Source organism: Bufo gargarizans, chromosome 7 (assembly GCF_014858855.1).
Source record: "Bufo gargarizans isolate SCDJY-AF-19 chromosome 7, ASM1485885v1, whole genome shotgun sequence".
Lineage (NCBI taxonomy): Eukaryota > Metazoa > Chordata > Amphibia > Anura > Bufonidae > Bufo > Bufo gargarizans.
In genome coordinates, this window is record NC_058086.1 from 15011071 (window position 1) to 15034691 (window position 23621).

At 42.9% G+C, this 23621-nt stretch overlaps 1 protein-coding gene across 5 annotated transcripts in view; it reads right to left on the bottom strand.

Moving 5' to 3' along the window:
• The window catches only part of CHL1 (cell adhesion molecule L1 like), a 117392-nt gene that overhangs the window by 57280 nt on the left and 36491 nt on the right, over positions 1-23621 (bottom strand). For all 5 annotated transcript variants that reach the window (XM_044302092.1, XM_044302093.1, XM_044302095.1 and 2 more), the window contains one exon: positions 2777-2885. In XM_044302092.1, coding sequence (XP_044158027.1) covers positions 2777-2885 — 109 coding nt within the window. The remainder of the gene's footprint in view (positions 1-2776; positions 2886-23621) is intronic.

The window sequence follows — 23621 nt, forward strand, 5'->3', positions numbered from 1 at the left end:
AACATAGAATACTGGGGGGCTTGGCCAGCCATGAGCGAGTGAGGACGTGCTTTGCAAGACCTCTGCTGCATCCCTGGCGAGATTCCCCTCATATCAGCCATTCCTGATGGGCAAGACGATAAAAAAGGGTAGAGCCCGATCATCAGCTCCCCTGGAGTCCCCCCAAGGGGATCTCCCTCACTTCTTTGCCCGGCAATCCGCCTCACTGGACCCCACTTATGCGGTCTACTGAAGCGCTGCCTGAAGCACCCTTTCTCACAGCTTTACAGACGCCGTTCAGCATCAGTGCCTTCCCTACCTTTCCCTTCTGAGCACCACGAGCAGCCCCACAGCCCGGACCAGATCTCTTAATTACCATCCGAACAGCGCTCTCCACATGAGCACCCCGGCTTCACCTCTCTCCACCTGCCGGAACCTCCGCCATCCTGTGCAGCACCGTCGCTAACAGCTGCACCACAGGTCAGTCCAGGGGACTCACCCCTCCTCACAGGCTGCAGCACCAGCGGTTACCAGCCCTGCCTCTCCAGTGGACTTTCCTTTGAGGCCCTCGACCCATTCTTTTTTGCCTGAAAGGCTCATACCTAAAGTGCTAAATGCCCCAGATATCCACCAGGGGAGTTATCCACCAGGGGCCCTCATGCGACCAAGCACCGATACACCCTGGTCTCCCTACAGGTACAGCCTGTAGACCACCAACAAAGGTCACCTGACTGGTCTGCACTCCATGTCCCCTCCTCTCCCACTGCACAAGACCCCTTTCACCCTCCTTCCACTCCCCTGGGCCTTCCTTGGCAGCATCCCCACACTGGTCCATTGGATCCTTATGGGACGGCTCCCACCCATAGTTATCTGGAGCAGCACCACTTGGTCCCAAGGTCACGAACGATCTTGCAACTATACCCCCTCAGGGATCTCCCTTAGACTCCTCTTTGAAACTCTCCGCAGATTTATTTGACGAGGACTCCAGACCACCAACTATGGCAGACCTGCGTACCCTCATCTGCTCTCTACCCTCTAAGGCAGACCTGTGCAGTTTTGCTACCAATATCTTGCAAGAGTGTAAGCGGGAATTCTGCCAGGTCCGCTCTAAGCTGGGAATATTCAATAGAATCTTGGGCCGCCCGCCAAACTCCCACATAGAGATTGAAAGGGCCCATAGAGCCCTTAGACCTCCTAATCCTGATGGCGCCAAAACAAGAGATGTCATTTGCAGAATCCACTTATACGCCATCAAAGAGCAAATCCTGAACAAAGCTCGGCAATCCCCCCCTTGTCTCATGAAGGGACCCCCATCACGCTGCTGCAAGACCTTTCACGTCACACTCTGTCACAGCGAGCTGCCCTACGCCCTCTACCGGACATTCTCAGGGACTATGGAATTCCTTATCATTGGGGCTACCCATTTGCCATATTTGCGGGCCCCAAGGGACATGTTGCTGCAACGCCTGGGTCCACAATCTGTGTCTGCGGGTCACACTACTGCCTCTTCTTCCCCTGTGTTACATGCTGGCCAATCCCCTGTCCAAGACACAGGCCTGGATGCCTCCCGCCTTGCACATGGACCTTTGCAAGCACGATCAGCGACCACATCCACTTCCTATACAAAATACCCCTGAATCTCTCCTATTATTTGTGCTCGACCTAAACATCCCAGCCTACAAGAATTCGCTTATGAAGTACATGATTCAGGCAGAAAAAGCAGTCATCCCACAACACTGGAAATCCCCCTCCCCACCTTCACTGGAGGAATGGTTCGAGGAGATCACTTTATACCAAAGAATGGAGGATCTCATTAGGGTGACATCCTTAGATTCCTCACGATTTTTGAAGACCTAGGGTTCGTGGGACACGTTTCGCTCTTTAGGGACATTTCAGAACCTGCAGCTGTGAACGAAACACATTTAATTCCTATACCCTCCTTTTCTCCCTCTCCCCACTCCACCCCCTCCTACTCTCGTTTTGTCTCTTTTCTATCAGTTTTTTTCCTTTAAGTTATTTAACCAGTTGTAATGTTCCATGTTTGCTCACTTGCCCTCATCCACGTCATTGTGTGGTTTACTATTTTTGAGCACAGGACTTCATAAGTGCTCTCCCTTACTGTATCTTTATTACGAGTTTGTATCACTTGTTAATAAAAAGAAAATACTATACTAAAAACCTCAATAAAAAATTTAATGAGAAAGAAACATAGAACACTTTTACAATCCAAATAGAGTTAAATAAAATGATGTATTAAATAAATTAAAATAACTTTACTCCCCCTTTTAAGCTAAAGCATAGAACACTAAAATAAAAATAAAAGATAAAAATGAAATCAATAAAAAAAATATATATTTTATTTATTTATTTATTCTTTAATTACTTTGAAATGTATCTTTTGTTGTTATTGTAGTGTTTCAGTAAAATTTAAACTTCCCATAGTGGATTATTTAAATGAGGGTAGTTATTTTAATTAATTTAAAAAATCATTTTGTTTAACTCTATTTAGATTGTAAAAGTATTCTATGTTTTTATCTGAATTTAAGTTTTTTCTGTATTGAATAGCACTGCCAGTTTGTGAGAGTGGCAGTCTTGAGAATTATTAATACATATTTTCCGATATTGGGTAAATCAGTAGGACGTGAGTACCCTCAACATCCATCTTCCAGACACTGTGAGCCACTTGTATCTGTTTGAATTTATAGTTTTATTTCAGCTTTTTTGTGTGCACACAGCTGGGGCTTCTTTCTGAAACAACTAAATTTATTTGATCAGAAAGTAACAGAATGACACTTACTCAGGGGTTGGGTTTCCTTTAGCTTTACACTTGATGGTGAAATCTTCTCCTACAGGAAAGGCAACTTGGATTCCTTTAGTGACTTCAATAATTGTTGGCAATTGTTCCACTGTGGGGATTAAGGTTTGGGTAAGTTAAAACCTCATAAAACGTGATGAAATGTGTCTATCCATTCATCCACTTATCTATCCATTTAGGTTCTTCCTATAAATATAGGTAATAGAGAAGAGTTGACAGCCATCTTTTGTTACTATTGGCCTAACTGATACATTATAGGGATTAAAACATAGTGTAAAACTCAAGGATCTCATGAAGAAGAACTGTTGTAGGTAGGTCAACTAGTGTACAAAGGGAACTTGGCAATGGCCAGAATACTGTCTGTCTACTGTACACAGCGCTGAGAATATCTAAATACTTGTGAGAATTCACTCCAAATGTGGACCACATAATGGTGTATGTCATCCAATGAATGGGTCAGGAAGAAAAGTACAACTTAAATGGGTTACTTATCACATGAATAATGGAAAAAATGTAAATTAGACATCATTAGTACATTACAACCTCTTTCAGACAAAGTTAGAACCAGCCCTGTACCTCACATCGATCCAGAGTTCTCCCCCTTCCTTGCTCCAATTGTTCTGCTAGGTTTCTTCAAGCTGTTAGGTTAGGGGGAGTAGCCTTTCTCAGGGGTGTATGGCCGGTCTGCTCCAGGTGGTGGCAGCTGAAGGATGGAACTGAGCATGTGCTTCTATCTCAGTAGAGCAGGACAGAGAAATTCGAAAAACAGCAAACAGCAGGTGGCGCTATACAGATAGGTTTTAATTAAATGAAGCCTCATTCACACATCAGTATTTTGGTCAGTGATTTCCATTAGTAATTTTGAGACAAAACCAGGATTGGAGCCTTCACAGACATAAGGTAAAAGGGAAAGATCTGCACTTGTTCTGTGTTTAGAGCTGTGCAGCAAACCAGACACCCTAGGGGTGATGTGTGCTGAGTGTACTAGTGATGAGGTGCCGAGGATAGTAGTACTCACAGCTCAGTTGTCCCCTGGGGCCGGCGTGCAGTGGATGGGAAGACAACACTAAATCCTCCAGGGCACTCTCGGTTGCAGGGAACACCAGCCAGATTTTGTTTGAGGTGCCCTTGATGGTAGTAGGTATGCTTAGGGTGCTTTGGTGGCTGGGCCCCTCTGTTTGTGATGCCAGCACCGTACGATGCAATCAAGAGATGGAGCAGAAGAATGAGGAATAAGGCAGTGGTTAAACCAAACAACATCTGTACTTGTCAGATGTAGTAAGGCATCCAATATCATCACTTTGTCTTGCATACAGATGGCAAAAATGGTAAAGCTGCAAATACAAATTAGCAGACTCCTTGATGTGAATTGTAGAGGTTAACTCCAGCTCAGTTTAGTAAAGGTGATGTTGTTACTTGTACTTGGTTCCTGATCTTGCTGTGATCACTCCGCCTTTCAGTAGTAGTTTAGATCCTCTGTAATCTAGTATTCTGACAAATGGCCTTTCTGTCCTTAATTTTGGTGGGCAGCCTGTAGCTTAGAAACTCTCCACCTAATGCAAAGGTGACTAAAACCTGGTAAATGGCAGTTATCTTCCTTTGCCAATAGTCTATAGTTAATTGATTCAGCAACCCAAGGACGATCTCCCACATGGCAGGCAAACTCTCTGCTTCATTATTTTAAAACGTTGGGGTCCTCAGAGTGATAATCTACTTTATACCCTGGAAGGGTAATCTACAGTGTAGGATCACACATCTTGGACTCAAAGGTTGAGGTAAATTAGTTCTCCTGGGCTAGGCCCAGGAGGACAGAGAAAAGACTGTCTCCTCTCCTTCCTCCTAACTCCTAATCTCCCTCTAACTTCCTGTGGCTGCACTATATAAATGGTGTGATGGTGACCTCTAGTGGTGGAAGTATGTAATGCATGTTACCAGCCTGTAATATGGATTCAGCAGCATAGACAAAGGAATAGTGCAAAATGACATCACACTATATATAACAATTTGGAGTGGACCATACACACATGTGTGGGACACTACAGCTGCACCTGGTTTTGGGCCATCATAACTGTTGGAAATCACTGACCGAACACCCACATGTGAATGAGGCATTATTTAGTAGCTATAGTACATTTTTAATTACATGCAATTCAGATCCAGATGCTGATTTTAAAACTGTAGAATATTTTTTTGTGGGACAACCCCTTTAATTTGAGTTTACATGATGCAACTGGAATCATCTTGGTTTGTATATTACGTACAGTACATTAGTGCACAAAATTTCTGTCTGTTTGGTTTTTGGGTCTGAGCTACAATATTTTGCTATTCTATAGCCTAGAGCAGGGATGCTCAACCTGAAGCCCTCCAGCTGTTGCAAAGCTACAATTCCCAGCATGCCTTAAAAGCTGTAGGCTGTCCAGGCATACTGGGAGTTGTAGTTTTGCAACAGCTGGAGGGCCGCAGGTTGGGCATCCCAGGCCTAGAGAATAGATTAAAATATATACTTTATTCACACCTGATTAAAATTTAGCAATGGACGTGTAATAAATAATATACAAAGGTTATCTAGAGTGTAGTAATATTACAGGTTATAGTTACTAGATTTCTGGAGAGGGCTTTGATCCAGGTAGTTATTCAGTTATTCTGATTGGAGTCGAGAAGGAATTTTTTCCCCCTAAAATGAGGAAAATTGGCTTCTACCCACCTTTTTTTTTTTTTGCCTTCCTCTGGATCAGCATGCAGGATAACTGGCTGAACTGGATGGACGGATGTCTTTTTTCAGCCTTATAAACTATGGGGCACATTTATTGAGACCGGCGTTTTAGACGTCGGTCTTAATAAAGCCCCATGCGCTGGCGGAGGACCTGCAAGAGTTATGAAGAGGAGCAGGCCACTTGACCAGAGCTGTTCTATTTTTTTGCGGTGTGGACGGATCACGGACCCATTTAAGTTCATTGCGGTCCCCAATGCACAGAACAGCCGCACAACGGCTGTGTGCATGAGGCCTATGTCTGTGGCGGCTCCAATCCTGGTTTTGGCTCACAATCACTGATGGAAATCACAGACCAAAACACTGACATGTGAATGAGGCTTAAAGCAGGCGTAGAAAATAGTAAATGCGATGGGCCTACCGGTCTGTCCCCACCCACGACACACCCACAATTTTAGACCTGGTGTGAGCAGGGAGAAGTTGAAATAGCGTCTGAAAATACACCTAATGACCATTTGCGTCTGAAATACACCTAATTTAGGCGTATTTCAGTATAATAAATGACCCTCTATTTTACTATGATATTAAAACTATCCACAAACTATGTCCAACCTGCAGGTTAAAGGGAACCTGTCATCAACTTTATGCTGTCCATACTAACAGCAGCATAAAGTAGAGACAGGTGAGTTGATTTCAGTGGTCTGTCATTTAAAAGTTAAAAGTAAGTGGTTGCCGAGTAGTGATGAGCAGCAGGGGTCATATTCGAATTCGCGATATTTAGCGAATATCTTGTAGAATATTCGTCGAATATTTGCAAATTCGTTATATACTACGATTATTTTACTCGAAAAAAATCGGCAAAGTAATGACCGTGTAATATGCGAATTTTCGTAATGCAAATTTTAGCAATGCAAATTTTTCAACGTACAACTATTAGACAAAGAAGATTATAGCACTATATAAGCTAAATTGCTCTATATTCATTTTTTTCCGAATATTCGCTATATTGCCATAACTTAGTTTTTTTGAATATTCGTAATATTCTAAAACAAGTATATATAGCAATATAGCGACTATTCAAAAAAACTAATATAGAGCAATTTAGCTAATATAGTGCTATAATCTTTGTCTAATAGTTGTAATTTTTTTCTCATCTGAAGTTCAGATTGGAAAAAATTACAACTATTAAAAAAAGATTATAGCACTATATTAGCTAATTTGCTTTATATTTGTTTTTTTTTTCGAATATTCGCTATATTGCTATAACTTAGTTTTTTTGAATATTCCTAATATTCTAAAACAAGAATATATACAGGGAGTGCAGAATTATTAGGCAAGTTGTATTTTTGAGGATTAATTTTATTATTGAACAACAACCATGTTCTCAATGAACCCCAAAAACTCATTAATATCAAAGCTGAATATTTTTGGAAGTAGTTTTTAGTTTGTTTTTAGTTTTAGCTATTTTAGGGGGATATCTGTGTGTGCAGGTGACTATTACTGTGCATAATTATTAGGCAACTTAACAAAAAACAAATATATACCCATTTCAATTATTTATTTTTAGCAGTGAAACCAATATAACATCTCAACATTCACAAATATACATTTCTGACATTCAAAAACAAAACAAAAACAAATCAGTGACCAATATAGCCACCTTTCTTTGCAAGGACACTCAAAAGCCTGCCATCCATGGATTCTGTCAGTGTTTTGATCTGTTCACCATCAACATTGCGTGCAGCAGCAACCACAGCCTTCCAGACACTGTTCAGAGAGGTGTACTGTTTTCCCTCCTTGTAAATCTCACATTTGATGATGGACCACAGGTTCTCAATGGGGTTCAGATCAGGTGAACAAGGAGGCCATGTCATTAGATTTTCTTCTTTTATACCCTTTCTTGCCAGCCACGCTGTGGAGTACTTGGACGCATGTGATGGAGCATTGTCCTGCATGAAAATCATGTTTTTCTTGAAGGATGCAGACTTCTTCCTGTACCACTGCTTGAAGAAGGTGTCTTCCAGAAACTGGCAGTAGGACTGGGAGTTGAGCTTGACTCCATCCTCAACCCGAAAAGGCCCCACAAGCTCATCTTTGATGATACCAGCCCAAACCAGTACTCCACCTCCACCTTGCTGGCATCTGAGTCCGGCTGGAGCTTTCTGCCCTTTACCAATCCAGCCACGGGCCCATCCATCTGGCCCATCAAGACTCACTCTCATTTCATCAGTCCATAAAACCTTAGAAAAATCAGTCTTGAGATATTTCTTGGCCCAGTCTTGACGTTTCAGCTTGTGTGTCTTGTTCAGTGGTGGTCGTCTTTCAGCCTTTCTTACCTTGGCCATGTCTCTGAGTATTGCACACCTTGTGCTTTTGGGCACTCCAGTGATGTTGCAGCTCTGAAATATGGCCAAACTGGTGGCAAGTGGCATCTTGGCAGCTGCACGCTTGACTTTTCTCAGTTCATGGGCAGTTATTTTGCGCCTTGGTTTTTCCACACGCTTCTTGCGACCCTGTTGACTATTTTGAATGAAACGCTTGATTGTTCGATGATCACGCTTCAGAAGCTTTGCAATTTTAAGAGTGCTGCATCCCTCTGCAAGATATCTCACTATTTTTGACTTTTCTGAGCCTGTCAAGTCCTTCTTTTGACCCATTTTGCCAAAGGAAAGGAAGTTGCCTAATAATTATGCACACCTGATATAGGGTGTTGATGTCATTAGACCACACCCCTTCTCATTACAGAGATGCACATCACCTAATATGCTTAATTGGTAGTAGGCTTTCGAGCCTATACAGCTTGGAGTAAGACAACATGCATAAAGAGGATGATGTGGTCAAAATACTCATTTGCCTAATAATTCTGCACTCCCTGTAGCAATATAGCGAATATTCGAAAAAAATAAATAAATAATATAGAGCAATTTAGCTAATATAGTGCTATAATTTTTTTTTTTTATAGTTGTCATTTTTTTCCAATATGAACTTCAGACAACTATTAGACAAAGAAGATATAGCACTATATTAGCTAAATTGCTGTATATTTTTTTTTTTGTTTTGAATATTCGCTATATTGCTATATATTCTTGTTTTAGAATATTCCGAATATTCGAAAAAACTGTTATAGCAATATAGCGAATATTCGAAAAAAAAACCGAATATAGAGCAATAAATTTCGCATTACAAAAATTAGCATGACAAAAATTTGCAAACAACACTACTCCTAAAGTCAAATATACTGCACCCTTCTCATTGGCCCACGAGCTAGAAGCAGGGAGGGATCATGTGTACTGATTTAAAAAAAAATCGCATATTCAAAATTACGAATATATATCACTGTATTCAAAATATTCGCGAATTTTCGAAGTACCTATATTCGCAATAAAAATTTGAATATTCGCGATGAACACTATTGCCGAGAACCAACATTACAATCATTGCAGACTGGGCCTGGAAAAGAGTCACGGCCACCTGAGAAGAGTCCTGGTTATTCATGAATTCCTGCTCTCCCGCCCACCTGCTCATGACTGACAGTCTTCTACCTAGTTTTCTCCCTTTCTCTCTAGGAGAGACCTGCCAATCATCAGCAGATGGGGGAGAGCAGGAGATTATGGATAACCAGGACTCTTCTCAGGTAGATTTAACTCTTTTTCCATTCCTGGGGTGCAATGATTATGATGCTGGTTCTCAGCAACCACTTACTTTCAGCTCATAAGTGACACACCGCTGAAATCAGCATTTCTGTCACTATTTTATGCTGCCCTCAGTGAGGTCAGCATATAGTTGATGACAGGTTCCCTTTAAAGTTAACCCTGAATACAAGGTTGTATTTTGCACATACACAAACTTCTCCTTTCCATAGTCTCTGTTTTATTGAAAAGAAAAGAGTACAGCTAGAACAAAAAAGTATATCCCACTAGATGTGTTCTTTCCCTACCAGGAGACCTCATGCCCCCAGTATTGTCTGAGGCACTTCTGTTCTCATACCTTCTGGCCATTTCACCGGGCTGTACATGTTTCAGCAGTTTTGTTTTATCAGGAGCCTAGTAAAGAGAATAGTAACTTTGTACATACAGACCGCCCTCTTCAGTAGGCTCCTGATGAAAGTGTTGAAGTGTTGAGCCGCGTAGGGCCATGTGAAGTGACCAGTAGCTATGAGAATAGAAGTGCATCAGACAGTACTAGGGGCATGAGTCTAGGCAATAATAGCTCCAGAGGGACAGCTTTTATTTTCTGGCTCTATTCTTTTCTGTTCAATGAACTATAAAAGATTTTTGCAGGTCTGCAAAATAAAGCCCTGTATAAGGGGTTAAATTTTAATAGACAGGTTGGACATGGTATAAGCATAGTTTTAATACCAATCACAAGTCATTTACTAGGGATATGTTGCTGCATTTTAATAAAATACAGATGCAGTTTATAATTCAGGTTCTTTTCAGGGGGGGGGGGGGGGGGGAAACTAGCAGCCTTAGAGGCTGCTAAAGGGGCCTACAGTAACAGGAGGCAGGGGTGCACGCACCTAGTCTTTCTGCTGCCTGAGGCGAGAATTGAAATGGCCCCCCCGCCTCCAGCCCTACTAATAAAGGCATACTGTGATACACATGAATATAGAGAGATGAGCACTTCCACAATGGAAGCGCTCATTTCTCATGACCCTGCCACTTCCCCCTCTTGTCTCTACGTCTCGCCGCCTGAGGCAGCCGCCTAACCTGGCCTCATTGAAGGTGCACCCCTGGCATGGGGGCCCGGTTCTGACCTACCAGTACACACACATAGTAATGATTAATGTGTGTGTGTGTACTGACAGCTGAGGCCCGGGCTTTAATAAATGACATTTGATACAACAGTCGGACTCAGGCTGCTGTGCCCATCTTTCATTACGGCCTGGGAATTGTGCTCTCCACAGCAGATGTGATGCAGTGACGTCATTGTGCCTACTGAGATGGGCAGGAGAGCACACAGGCTGGAGGATGATCCCCGAATCATTCTCCGGCCTGTGGACTCTCCTGTCAAGCTCAGCTGAAGCAACAATGTCACTACATCATGCCTTCTGCTCAGGAGATGATGATGTGCACCATTCATCAGGTGTATAGGCCTAGTTGTGTATTACTTTTTTTTTTATTAACACTGCAGGAACTTCACTACTATAAAGATGATACTAAGGGGGCAGCTTTACTGTAATGTGGGCACTAAGGGGGAAGCACTACTATAAGGCAGGCACTAAGGTGGCATAACTTACTGTAAGACCGGCACTAAGGGGGTATTCTGCTGTGTGGGCTCACTACGGGGGAATAACTACTGTGTGGGCTCACTATGGGGGAATAACTACCGTGTGGGGCAATAGGGGAATATTCTGCTGTATGAGGTCACTAAGGGGTATAACTACTGTGTGGGCCACTAAGGGGAACATTCTGCTGTATGGGGTCACTAAGGGGTATAACTACTGTGTGGGGGCACTAAGGGGACATACAGGGCATGGGCGGCATACTCTAAAGTAATCTTTTGACTCCCATCCAATGCTAGTAAGCTTTTTGTTGTTATATTTTTACATGACTTAGTGGGTGGGGGGGTTGTATGGCGAGCATGGGCGTCTTAACTTGCCATGGGATGGGGGGTTGCAAGGAAGATCCTCAAGGTACGCTGCTTTTTCAAAAAATTGCTATAGGGTCCAGTCTTTTCTAGTTATGTCCCTGGAGCAAATATTACTATTGTGTGAGGTTATATTATTATGCAGCCTACTTTATACATTCTGTATTATTTATTTACTGTGAGAACAGGATTTTATACACTGAAAGTGCAATGCTATTATTATACAGGACTCTTACTAAACTGAAATGATGGCTCAGGCATAATTTACAATTTGCCTTAATGGTACACGATTATAATATGGATGAACTTACACTTAATGTTTTGCTAAAATATCCATGAAGTATATACCAGATAACGTTTACAGCAAGTTTAACGTTTGCTGTATTCTCCTGCTCCAATAATTTAAGTTTTATTCTTGTAACCTGGATTATGAGACTATATGAGAACAACATTGGGAGTCACTTATTAAGACCGGCGTTTTAGACACAGGCCTTAAAGGGGTTGTCCAGGATTGGGAAGATTGGAGTATGTGTACAACAATGCCCTAAATGTTACAATCGTGCCTGTCCTACCTTTACCTGACATTTCTAATGCCCAGTTTTCAAATCTCCAACTCTCAGCCGGAAGCGCTGTGTTTCCAAGACTCGGTGACGTACCGGGTCCCTTTCTGCCGAGTGAAGCCTCTTCTTCCGCTTCCCAGGGATCCCGGTGACGTCACCCTCAGCCACATGAATTATTCAAAGTGCCTGGATGGGCGGTAACAAGGCGGCAACCAACCGCGCTAAGCCACGCCCATCTGGTCCGGTGACGTCACCGGGCAGGGCGCTTTATTATGAATGAAAGAGGCAGAGCACTGAATATTAATTAGGGGGCGGAGTCACGGCGGAGATGAAACCATGTGATGCCGCGCTGGGCTGGGAACCACAGTGCAGTGCGGCAGGAAGGTAGGAAAAATTAAACATAGGTGTAAACAAAGCGTGGGGGGACCGTATGAGCCATATAGAAATGGTGAAAATACTTAAAAACATATGGGGGGGACCTTGATTCAGCTGTTAATAGGGAGTACACAAAAAAAAAAAAAATGAAATTTGATCCCGGACAACCCCTTTAACCTCTATATCGGTTTGGTGGATCCACCAAAGTTAGGAAGAGGTGCAGGCCTCTACATAACTTTGAGGCATGCAGCACCAGTCTAAATGTAAGCCAGTGTCAGGAGTCATCCTGTTATGTCTGTTTAGTTTAGTCTGTCTTGCCCTTAAGTTTTCCCTCAGTTAAGATGGTGGATTGTGTCTCAGCTGGGTGCCATCTTGCTTCCTGTTTCATATATAAACCTCTCAAGCCTGAACTCTAGCAAGATTAAAGCAACCAATTTTTATTGATGCTTTATTAAGAATTTCTCAAAAATAAATACTCCTATTACACAGTTGACTAAGAAAAAAAATGTTTTTGCTTGGTCTCCCCAAGCACAGGAATTCTTTTTGTCTCCTAAAGTCCAAGTTCACTACAGCCCCTGTATTAGTTCATCCCGACCCAGAACTCGCCTTCATTGTGGAAATAGATGCTTCAGACTGTGCCATAGGGGCTATTCTGTCTCAAAGAACATGAGACAAGGGTTTATTGTATCCATGTGCTTTTTTTCTCTGGATGTTTATCCCCTGCTGAGAAGAATTATAATGTGGGGAATAAAGAACTGTTAGTTATCGTTACAGCTTTTATGGAATGGAGACATCATCTTCAAGAAACCTCACAGCAAATAATAGTTCTGACTGATCACCGTAATTTGGAATTCGTTAGATCTGCCAAATGTTTATCTCCTCACCAAGCTCAATCAATTCAACTTTTAATCTCATACAGGCCCGATTCCCGTAACTGCAAGGCAGATGCTATATCTAGAATCTTTTCCAATGATTCCACTTCTTCTATGATTCCGCTCAAGACTATATTGTTCCTGAGTTTAATTTTGTGGGAGTGATCCATAATAAGGACTTGTTGAAGAGATAAAAAAAAGGCCTATGACACCGACTCCTTGCTGTCTCGACCACCTGATGATGTGCATTTAATGCCTAATAAAGTGTGGACCAATGGGCAGCAGCTAGATATACCCGAAACAATAAGACTGAAAATTCGAAAGTTAGTCCATGATTCTAAGATTGCGGAAGACACAGGAATTTTTATCCCGTTTCTTTTGGTGGCCCAATTAGTAACAGGATGTAAGGAAATATGTCATGTCATGTGACGTTTGTGCTAGATGCAAGACTCCACGTTCTTCACCCATGGGTTTATTACAGCCTTTGTCGATCCCCTCTCATCCCTGGGGTTCTATTTCCATGGACTTTATCGTAGATATACCTATCTCTAAGAGAAAAAATACAATTCTGGTAGTTGACCGGCTCACCAAGGCTGCACGTTTCATTCCATGTACCGGCCTACCTTCTGACAAAGATACCGCTGACCTTGTAGTTCAGAATGTGTTTCATTTTCATGGAGTTCCTGATGAAGTTATCTTGGATTGTTGGGTGCAGTTTGCATCAAAATATTGGCATAGTTTTTGCATAGCACTTGAGATTGATATTGATCTATCAACCGCCTTTCACCCACAATCTAATGGACAAACTGAACGCACAAATCAGACTCTGGAACCATATCTTCGATGCTATATCTGTCATTTACAAGATGATTGGGTCGATCTGCTTCCTGTGGCTGAGTTCTCTTACAATAACTCCCAAAATGCCTCCACCAAGAAAACTCCTTTCTTTGCAAATTTGGGGTATCAGCCAAATATTCTTCCCAAATTCCCTGCTGTTTCATCTATTCCAGCAGTTGCAGAAAGGATCTCTACTAAAAGGAACATTAGAGAGGTCTCAAGAAAATTACAAGAAAGCGGCAGATAAATTTCGTAGACCAGCACCAATCTTTAAAATAGGTGATAAAGTATGGCTTTCGACTAGAAATTTTAAACTTAAGGTTCCTTCACCAAAACTAGAACAGAAGTTTGTTGGGCCTTATAAGATTAGCGGGATAATTAATCCAGTAGCTGTTCGGCTCAAGCTCCCATGATCTATGAAGAGTCATCCTGTTTTTCATGTGTCTCTACTAAAGCCTGCCGTGCCCAACCCTTTTCCAGAACGTGTCCCTCCTCGTCCCGATGCGGTGGAGATAGATGGGCAAGAACAGTTTGTTGTAGAAAAAATCTTGGAACCATCTACAATACCTCATTACGTGGCAGGGTTATGGGTCTGAAGAGAATTCTTGGGAACTGGTGAGTAATATTAATGCTTCCCGACTGGTCAAACAGTTTCATCAAAGACATCCTAGGAGACCAAGCCAGTTCTCGTCCAGAGGCCACTGTTGAGGTGGGAGTAATGTCAGGAATCATCCTGTGATGTCTGTTTAGTTCAGATTGTCTTGCTCTTAAGTTTTCCCTCAGTTAAGATGGTGGATTGTGTCTCAGCTGGGTGCCATCTTACTTCCTGTTTCATATATAAACCTCTCAAGCCTGTTACTAATTGCTTGAGTCTTGTGTTTTAGCTCCTGCTTCTGCAGTCCTCTCGCCTGGAACTTGTTCTCTGGTTTGTTTCTTCTCCTTATGGTTTACCCTGCTACTCCTGGACACTTGCCGACCGCTCGCTGGGTTTCCCCCTGCCCTCTCCTCTGGGTCACTGCCTTTATCTGCATTCCTGCTACCTCCTGTTCAAGACTCCGGTGCCTCCTGTGTTTAGACCTTCTCCCTGACATTGGGTTCCAGCAGTATTCCACTAGTATCGTGACAGCCAGCTTCCTTGCTTAACCATTGCACCGCAATTTGTGCGAGAAATACCCCTAATATAGGTGTATTTATAAATGACTCCTATTGCCTTTTGGGTGATTATTTATGGACATTGGCTGTTCATACCACAAACAGGCTCCATCGCAATGGTAAAATTTAGGCCCTTTCAGCTGCTGCTTGACACCATCACACACCTAGCCACCTGCAGCAGGAGGTCCTGATGGCCCCAATCATCACTTAATGATTGCTTGTAGTCCACATCCCTGTAAAGGATTTCACCAAACATTAAACTGGGGATGAGGTGAACCTTTAATGGGCTCTGTCCTTATTGGGGGGTATAATAATTCAATCCACAATGCTGGAGTTTATTTTTTTTAGGAGAGAGTATAGGCTGAAATAGTTAAAATGGGCTAAGACCATTCTGGAATGGTCCCCTCATGGGCTACCTCTAGGTAAGTATTTCCATGATTCATTTTGATAACAGCATTTTCTCATTCTCATTATGATCTACAATTTAGTGTGGGTGACTGATTTGCCTTATTTATTATGAATCATTATACATTTGCATGAACATAATTCACAATGATGTCTAATCAGGAAAATGTAATGTAGGTACAAAAATGTAACACAGTAAAAAGAAATTGTCAAGTACTGTAACATTCAGTGGTCCAGTAGTGCATTCAATCTAAGTATACTCGGGTTATTTGTAAATGCCTGGTAATTTGGAGAACTCATCACTGATATGTACTGACAGGGATATATTATATTTATTATGGGGATGGCACCACGATGGGAGATATATTTAATGACTAAAGACAAATCAAGTATTCTTTACGAAATTATTTGGGTGGCACACACCAGGGCTTTACATACAAGATCATTCAGAATTTGGTTTAGACTTGTTAGATACAATGCTACCTTGGAAATAGTTCAAACATGAAATCATAAAATGTCCAAATATTTGCATCATTTATGAGTACGTCTAATAAGCTCTACATGTTCTTTGGGTGAAATGTTTGCATAGTTTAGTGCCATGTTTGCACACGTCAAATTCATTAATGTTTCTATAGCAACTAAGGGTGCTCTTCAGATCAGTATCCTTCTCGTTTTCTAGTCTAGATCAGTTCTCTACATATTCATGAACAACAGTAAGCAACACGTGTGACATCCACATTGCTTTTTATACTTTGAACAGTTAGATTTCATATATGATTTTCAGAGTGTGGGGTAAACTTGTTGTTACTCAGCGGGTGTGGACCCACTGTGTCTACTGAGCGCATTTGGTATAGGGTTATTCCTAAGGGCATTATCTAAGTAGTCCCCAGTCTGCACCTTTTCACCCCTTCACCCCTATAAAGGAATCTGGTCTCCACTGCTGGGGAACCACCAGGTAAATACCTCTTGAAGGAGTCTCTGTTCAGTGACAACTAACCCATGCGGGTCAAGAGACAGCAAGAATTCAGGTAATATTGTAGTCAGTGTAACAGCTGGGGTCAAGGCAAGCAGGGTATGTTCAGTCTAGTAAACAGTTCAAATGCCTGGGAAAGCACCATAGGGTCAATACTAAAGTCAGGCAGAAGTCAGGACAGGCAACAAAGGTTCAAATCGAGTCACGAGCAGAGAGCAAACATGAGCAAGCTAGAGAACCTGTTGCTCAGGCACTCTCCCAAAAAGGAAAGGTGCTTTAAATACACATAGAAGGTTAGCCATAGGCTGGGAATAGAGTAGGATACATGTGATGGCCCTTTAAAAGCTGAGGAGAATGTGTACTTCCTCCCTGAGGAGAGAAGCAGACAGGAAGCAGACATGTTGCATGGGCCTAGAGCATGCATACTAGTCAAGAAGTTGCAGGAGGATGCCAGCAGGCATGGACCATCAGAGCTGGTGCAACGTTAAGGTGAGCATCTTGGCGGCCATGCCCTCTGGTTAGCAGAGGGACACTGGTAGGCATGGAACAACTGTGTTACACCTGTATACCCAGAGGATTATGAATGTGACTGACAATTTGATAGGGATCTATGAGCTAGGACCTCCACTTATTCTTGGTCGAGGGACCTCAGCACTACAATCTCTAGTAAGAGAATTTGGTAACTTGAAATGTCTAAAACACTATTAGTTGGAAGAGTACCATTACTACCAATGAAACTACATGCATAATAAAAGAATATTACTAAATGACATTTCCAAAACAAATTCTTAAGCTGGCCATATACACAAACTAGGCCTTGGACAAGCAATCCTCTCATTTGCACGCCAGCTCAGACTCAGCTAGGTCAGAGAGGACTTCTCAGACATTTCTAACAATGGCTTAACTTTTAGACCAACAAAGAATGTCAACATTCCCAATCCTTTTCTCCCTCAGTGTCTGGGGAACATACTTGGCTACTCAGATGGAAACTAGACACAAGGGCTAGTGGAGCAACACTTTTAAGATGTTTCCAGAATATGCATGCTTTGTTGCAGTCTTAACCACTTAAGGACCACAGGTTTATACCCCCCTAGTGACCAGGCCCTTTTTTACAAATCGGCACTCCACAACTTTAGCAGTTTATCGCTCGGTCATGCAACTTACCACCCAAATGAATTTTACCTCCTTTTCTTCTCACTAATAGAGCTTTCATTTGGTGGTATTTCATTGCTGCTGACATTTTTACTTTTTTTGTTATTAATTGAAATTTAACGATTTTTTTGCAAAAAAATGACATTTTTCACTTTCAGTTGTAAAATTTTGCAAAAAAACCCACATCCATATATAAATTTTTCGCTAAATTTATTGTTCTACATGTCTTTGATAAAAAAAAAATGTTTGGGTAAAAAAAAAATGGTTTGGGTAAAAGTTATAGCGTTTACAAACTATGGTACAAAAATGTGAATTTCCGCTTTTTGAAACAGCTCTGATTTTCTGAGCACCTGTCATGTTTCCTGAGGTTCTACAATGCCCAAACAGTAGAAAAACCCCACAAATGACCCCATTTCGGAAAGTAGACACCCTAAGGTATTCGCTGATGGGCATAGTGAGCTCATAGAAGTTTTTATTTTTTGTCACAAGTTAGCGGAAAATGATGATTTATTTTTTATTTTATTTTTTTCTTACAAAGTCTCATATTCCACTAACTTGCGACAAAAACTCACGGAATACCTTGGGGTGTCTTCTTTCCAAAATGGGGTCACTTGTGGGGTAGTTATACTGCCCTGGCAATTTAGGGGCCCAAATGCGTGAGAAGTAGTGTGAAATCAAAATCTGTAAAAAATGGCCTGCGAAATCCGAAAGGTGCACTTTGGAATATGTGCCCTTTTGCCCACCTTGGCTGCAAAAAAGTGTCACACATCTGGTATCGCCGTACTCAGGAGAAGTTGGGGAATGTGTTTTGGGGTGTCATTTTACATATACCCATGCTGGGTGAGAAAAATATCTTGGTCAAATGCCAACTTTGTATAAAAAAATGGGAAATGTTGTCTTTTGCCAAGATATTTCTCTCACCCAGCATGGGTATATGTAAAATGACACCCCAAAACACATTCCCCAACTTCTCCTGAGTACGGCGATACCACATGTGTGACACTTTTTTGCTGCCAAGGTGGGCAAAGGGGCACACATTCCAAAGTGCACCTTTCGGATTTCACCAGCCATTTTTTACAGATTTTGATTTCAAACTACTTCTCACACATTTGGGCCCCTAAATTGCCAGGGCAGTATAACTACCCCACAAGTGACCCCATTTTGGAAAGAAGACACCCCAAGGTATTCCATGAGGGGCAAGGCGAGTTCCTAGAATTTTTTATTTTTTGTCGCAAGTTAGTGGAATATGAGACTTTGTAAGGAAAAAAATAAAAATAAAAAAAATCATCATTTTCCGCTAACTTGTGACAAAAAATAAAAAATTCTAGGAACTCGCAGTGCCCCTCACGGAATACCTTGGGATGTCTTCTTTCCAAAATGGGGTCACTTGTGGCGTAGTTATACTGCCCTGGCAATTTAGGGGCCCAAATGCGTGAGAAGTAGTGTGAAATCAAAATCTGTAAAAAATGGCCTGCGAAATCCGAAAGGTGCACTTTGGAATATGTGCCCCTTTGCCCACCTAGGCTGCAAAAAAGTGTCACACATCTGGTATCGCCGTACTCGGGAGAAGTTGGGGAATGTGTTTTGGGGTGTAATTTTACATATACCCATGCTGGGTGAGATAAATATCTTGGTCAAATGCCAACTTTGTATAAAAAAATGGGAAATGTTGTCTTTTGCCAAGATATTTCTCTCACCCAGCATGGGTATATGTAAAATGACACCCCAAAACACATTCCCCAACTTCTCCTGAGTACGGCGATACCAGATGTGTCACACTTTTTGGCAGCCTAGGTGGGCAAAGGGGCACACATTCCAAAGAGCACCTTTAGGATTTCACCAGCCATTTTTTACAGATTTTGATTGCAAACTACTTCTCACACATTTGGGCCCCTAAATTGCCAGGGCAGTATAACTACCCCACAAGTGACCCCATTTTGGAAAGAAGACACCCCAAGGTATTCTGTGAGGGGCACGGCGAGTTCCTAGAATTTTTTATTTTTTGTCGCAAGTTAGTGGAATATGAGACTTTGTAAGGAAAAAAATAAAAATAAAAAAACATCATTTTCTGCTAACTTGTGACAAAAAATAAAAAATTCTAGGAACTCGCCGTGCCCCTCACGGAATACCTTGGGGTGTCTTCTTTCCAAAATGGGGTCACTTGTGGGGTAGTTATACTGCCCTGGCAATTTAGGGGACCATATGCGTGAGAAGTACCTTGCAATCAAAATGTGTAAAAAATGGCTGGTGAAATCCTAAAGGTGCTCTTTGGAATGTGTGCCCCTTTGCCCACCTTGGCTGCAAAAAAGTGTCACACATCTGGTATCGCCGTACTCAGGAGAAGTTGGGGAATGTGTTTTGGGGTGTCATTTTACATATACCCATGCTGGGTGAGAGAAATATCTTGGCAAAAGACAACATTTCCAATTTTTTTATACAAAGTTGGCATTTGACCAAGATATTTATCCCACCCAGCATGGGTATATGTAAAATGACACCCCAAAACACATTGCCCAACTTCTCCTGAGTACGGCGATACCAGATGTGTCACACTTTTTTGCTGCCAAGGTGGGCAAAGGTGCCCAAATTCCTTTTAGGAGGGCATTTTTAGACATTTCGGTCCCAGACTTCTTCTCACGCTTTAGGGCCCCTAAAAAGCCAGGGCAGTATAAATACCCCACATGTGACCCCATTTTGGAAAGAAGACACCCCAAGGTATTCAATGAGGGGCATGGCGAGTTCATAGAAAAAAACATTTTTGGCATAAGTTAGCGGAAATTGATTATTTTTTTTTTTTCTCACAAAGTCTCAATTTCCGCTAACTTGGGTCAAAAATTTAAAACTTTCATGGACTCAATATGCCCCTCACGGAATACCTTGGGGTGTCTTCTTTCCAAAATGGGGTCAGTTGTGGGGTGTTTGTACTGCCCTGGCATTTGAGGGTCTCCGCAATCATTACATGTATGGCCAGCATTAGGAGTTTCTGCTATTCTCCTTATATTGAGCATACAGGTAATGAGATTTTTTTTTCCCGTTCAGCCTCTGGGCTGAAAGAAAAAAATGAACGGCACAGATTTCTTCATTCGCATCGATCAATGTGGATGAAAAAATCTCTGCCCAAAAAAAAAGGAGGGGAAAGGCGTCTGCCAGGACATAGGAGCTCCGCCCAACATCCATACCCACTTAGCTCGTATGCCCTTGCAAACCCGATTTCTCCATTCACATCAATCGATGTGGATGAATAAATCATTGCCGGGATTTTTTTTATTTTTTTTATATATACAAAGTGTTTGCCAAAGCATAGGAACGCCGCCTCCTCCTCAGCTCGTATGCCTCGGCAAACATATCTGTTACTGCAGAGGAGAAATCTCGTCTTGCAGCGCCGCATACACCGACTTTTGTGTAATCTGACAGCAGCGCAATGCTTCTGTCAGAATGCACATCAGTGCTGCAGCTGCTTGATCGCTTGGTCCACCTAGAAGGTAAAAAAAAAAAAAAAAAACAGGCCGCAACGCAATAAATTTATTAACATTAACTTTTATAAACTTTTGAAACAGAACAATAACTTTTTTGCTTACCGGTGATTTTTTTTTTTTTTTTTTTTTTTACCTTTATTGAACAAACCTCTCCTTCCCCATGGGACAATGTGCAAAGCGCAAATCGCCCAGAGATGCGGCGAAGTACATTATGCACTTTGTCCCAGGTGAAAGGAGAGGTTTGTGGCAGCTCTGTGTGAAAGGGCCCTAAGACCCCTGTGTGCCTGTCCTGTGTACGCAATCCCTATGCTAATAGTGTACCTGAGTGTGGAACTTGCGGAAACACTCCCCTATGCATAGGGCAGGCTGGTCAGGACAGTCAGGACAAAAAAAGGTGGTGTCACGCCTTATTCCACCCCTGCTACAGACACGACATCTTTTTCTTGTGGAACGTTGAGTTGGGGTACCAGGATAGACAGACGGGAAATGTCTGCCATGTAGCCGGCTCACTACATCAGGGCCTTGGGGCACGGACCCTCCTGGATACAGGATTTCCGAAATGATCTCTTCCTGGAATTTTAGGAAGGATCCTGTTCTCCCAGCCTTACTGTAGAGAACAAAACTATTGTACATCGCCAATTGGATCAAATAAACAGACACCTTCTTATACCAGCGTCTGGTTCTGCGGGAAACTAAATAGGGAGCCAACATCTGGTCATTGAAGTCCACCCCTCCCATGTGAAGGTTATAGTCGTGGACAGAGAGGGGTTTCACAATGACTCCAGTTGCCCGTTCAATTTGGACAGTCGTGTCTGCGTGAATGGTGGACAGAAGGTAAACGTCCCTCTTGTCCCTCCACTTCACCGCGAGCAGTTCTTGGTCACACAAGGCAGCCCTCTCCCCCCGTGCAAGTCGGGTACTAACGAGCCGTTGGGGGAAGCCCCGGCGACTAGGTCGCGCGGTGCCACAGCATTGAATTCCGACTAGATGTAAGTGCCGAAAGAGGGCCACGCTTGAGTAAAAATTGTCCACGTATAAGTGGTACCCCTTGTGGAGTAAGGGTGACACCAAGTCCCAGACAATCTTGCCACTGCTCCCCAGGTAGTCAGGACATCCGACCGGCTCCAGTTTTGAGTCTTTTCCCTCATAGACCCTAAAACGATATGTATAGCCTGTGGCCCTTTCACAGAGCTTATACAGTTTGACCCCATACCGGGCGCGCTTGCTGGGGATGTACTGTTTTATGCCAAGGCGCCCGGTAAAATGTACTAGGGACTCGTCTATGCAGATGTTTTGATTAGGGGTATACGCATCTGCAAATCTGGATGACAAATGGTCTATGAGGGGCCGAATTTTATGGAGCCGGTCATAAGCAGGGTGGCCTCTTGGATGACAGGTGCTATTGTCCGTAAAATGCATAAAGCACATGATGGCCTCAAAACGTGCCCTAGACATTGCAGCAGAGAACATGGGCATGAAATGTATTGGGTCTTTAGACCAATATGACCGCAATACATTTTTTTTAGTTAGACCCATGCTGAGGAGAAGGCCCAAAAAAAATTTAAACTCGGAAACAGTGACTGGTTTCCACCGGAAAGGCTGGGCATAGAAGCTTTCCGGATTGGCGGTAATAAACTGTGTGGCGTAGCGGTTGGTTTCTGCCACAACTAGGTCATAGAGATCCGCGGTGAAGAACAGATCAAAAAACTGAAGGGCCGATCCTAAATGAGCCGTCTCCACGCGAACTCCAGACTGGGCGGTGAAAGGGGGCAATACGGGTGCGGCGGAATCAGGGGATTGCCAATTAGGATTTGCCAGCACCTCTGGGAGACTAAGGGTTCTACGGGCCTGTGAACGCGGTGGCTGCGACGGGGGAGTTATTGCACGTGCCACCGTACCAGCTGGAACTGCCCTTCTGGTGCTCGCCACTTCACCAGGGAATACGGCAGTGCTGGTAGAAGGTCCAGGCTGTGCTGCGCTGCTGGTGTATGCCGCACCATAAACAAGATCAGCGCTAGCACCACTCTGCTGCAAATGAGGATCATCATGCAGGGTAGGCAGAACTCTTACATGGGATCGGGTACGTCTGGCCGTAGCAGGGACCTCTACCTCGTCATCCTCACTAGCCGTTAGAGTGCCACTGCTGTCTACAGGTTCATATTCTGAACCACTGGATTCAGCGGATGAGGCGTCCCCATCGCTTTCATCCATCACGGCCAGAATCCTGTAGGCCTCTTCAGCGGAATACCCCTTGTTTGACATTTTGGGTTCACTAAATTTAGGGGGTATTCCTCTGAGACTACCCAGGAAAAAGAGCAAACCTGCCTAGTAAAAGGGAGTGCTTGCGAAGTAAAGCTGCGATCGCTAATAAAGATCCAAAAAGCTCAAAAGTGATCTTTTATAGCGCCGCAGCGATTTTACGGTGTTTTTGCAGTGATCAGAAAAAAAAAATTCTGTCACTGCGGTGGGGCGGACTGAACGCAAGTGTGCGCACAAGATCAGGCCTGATTGGGCGAACACTGCGTTTTTTGTAGAACCTAAGGTGACCCTAATGTACTTATATAGATCTGATTGCGATCAGTATTGATCACTTACAGATACTATATAGTACTAGTGCTGATTAGCGACAGCGATGACGCTAATCAGCGACTAATCGGTGACTGCGGTGCGGTGCGGTGGGCGCTAAACTACCTAGCAAGTAGCTAACTACCTGGCAGGGGTGAGGG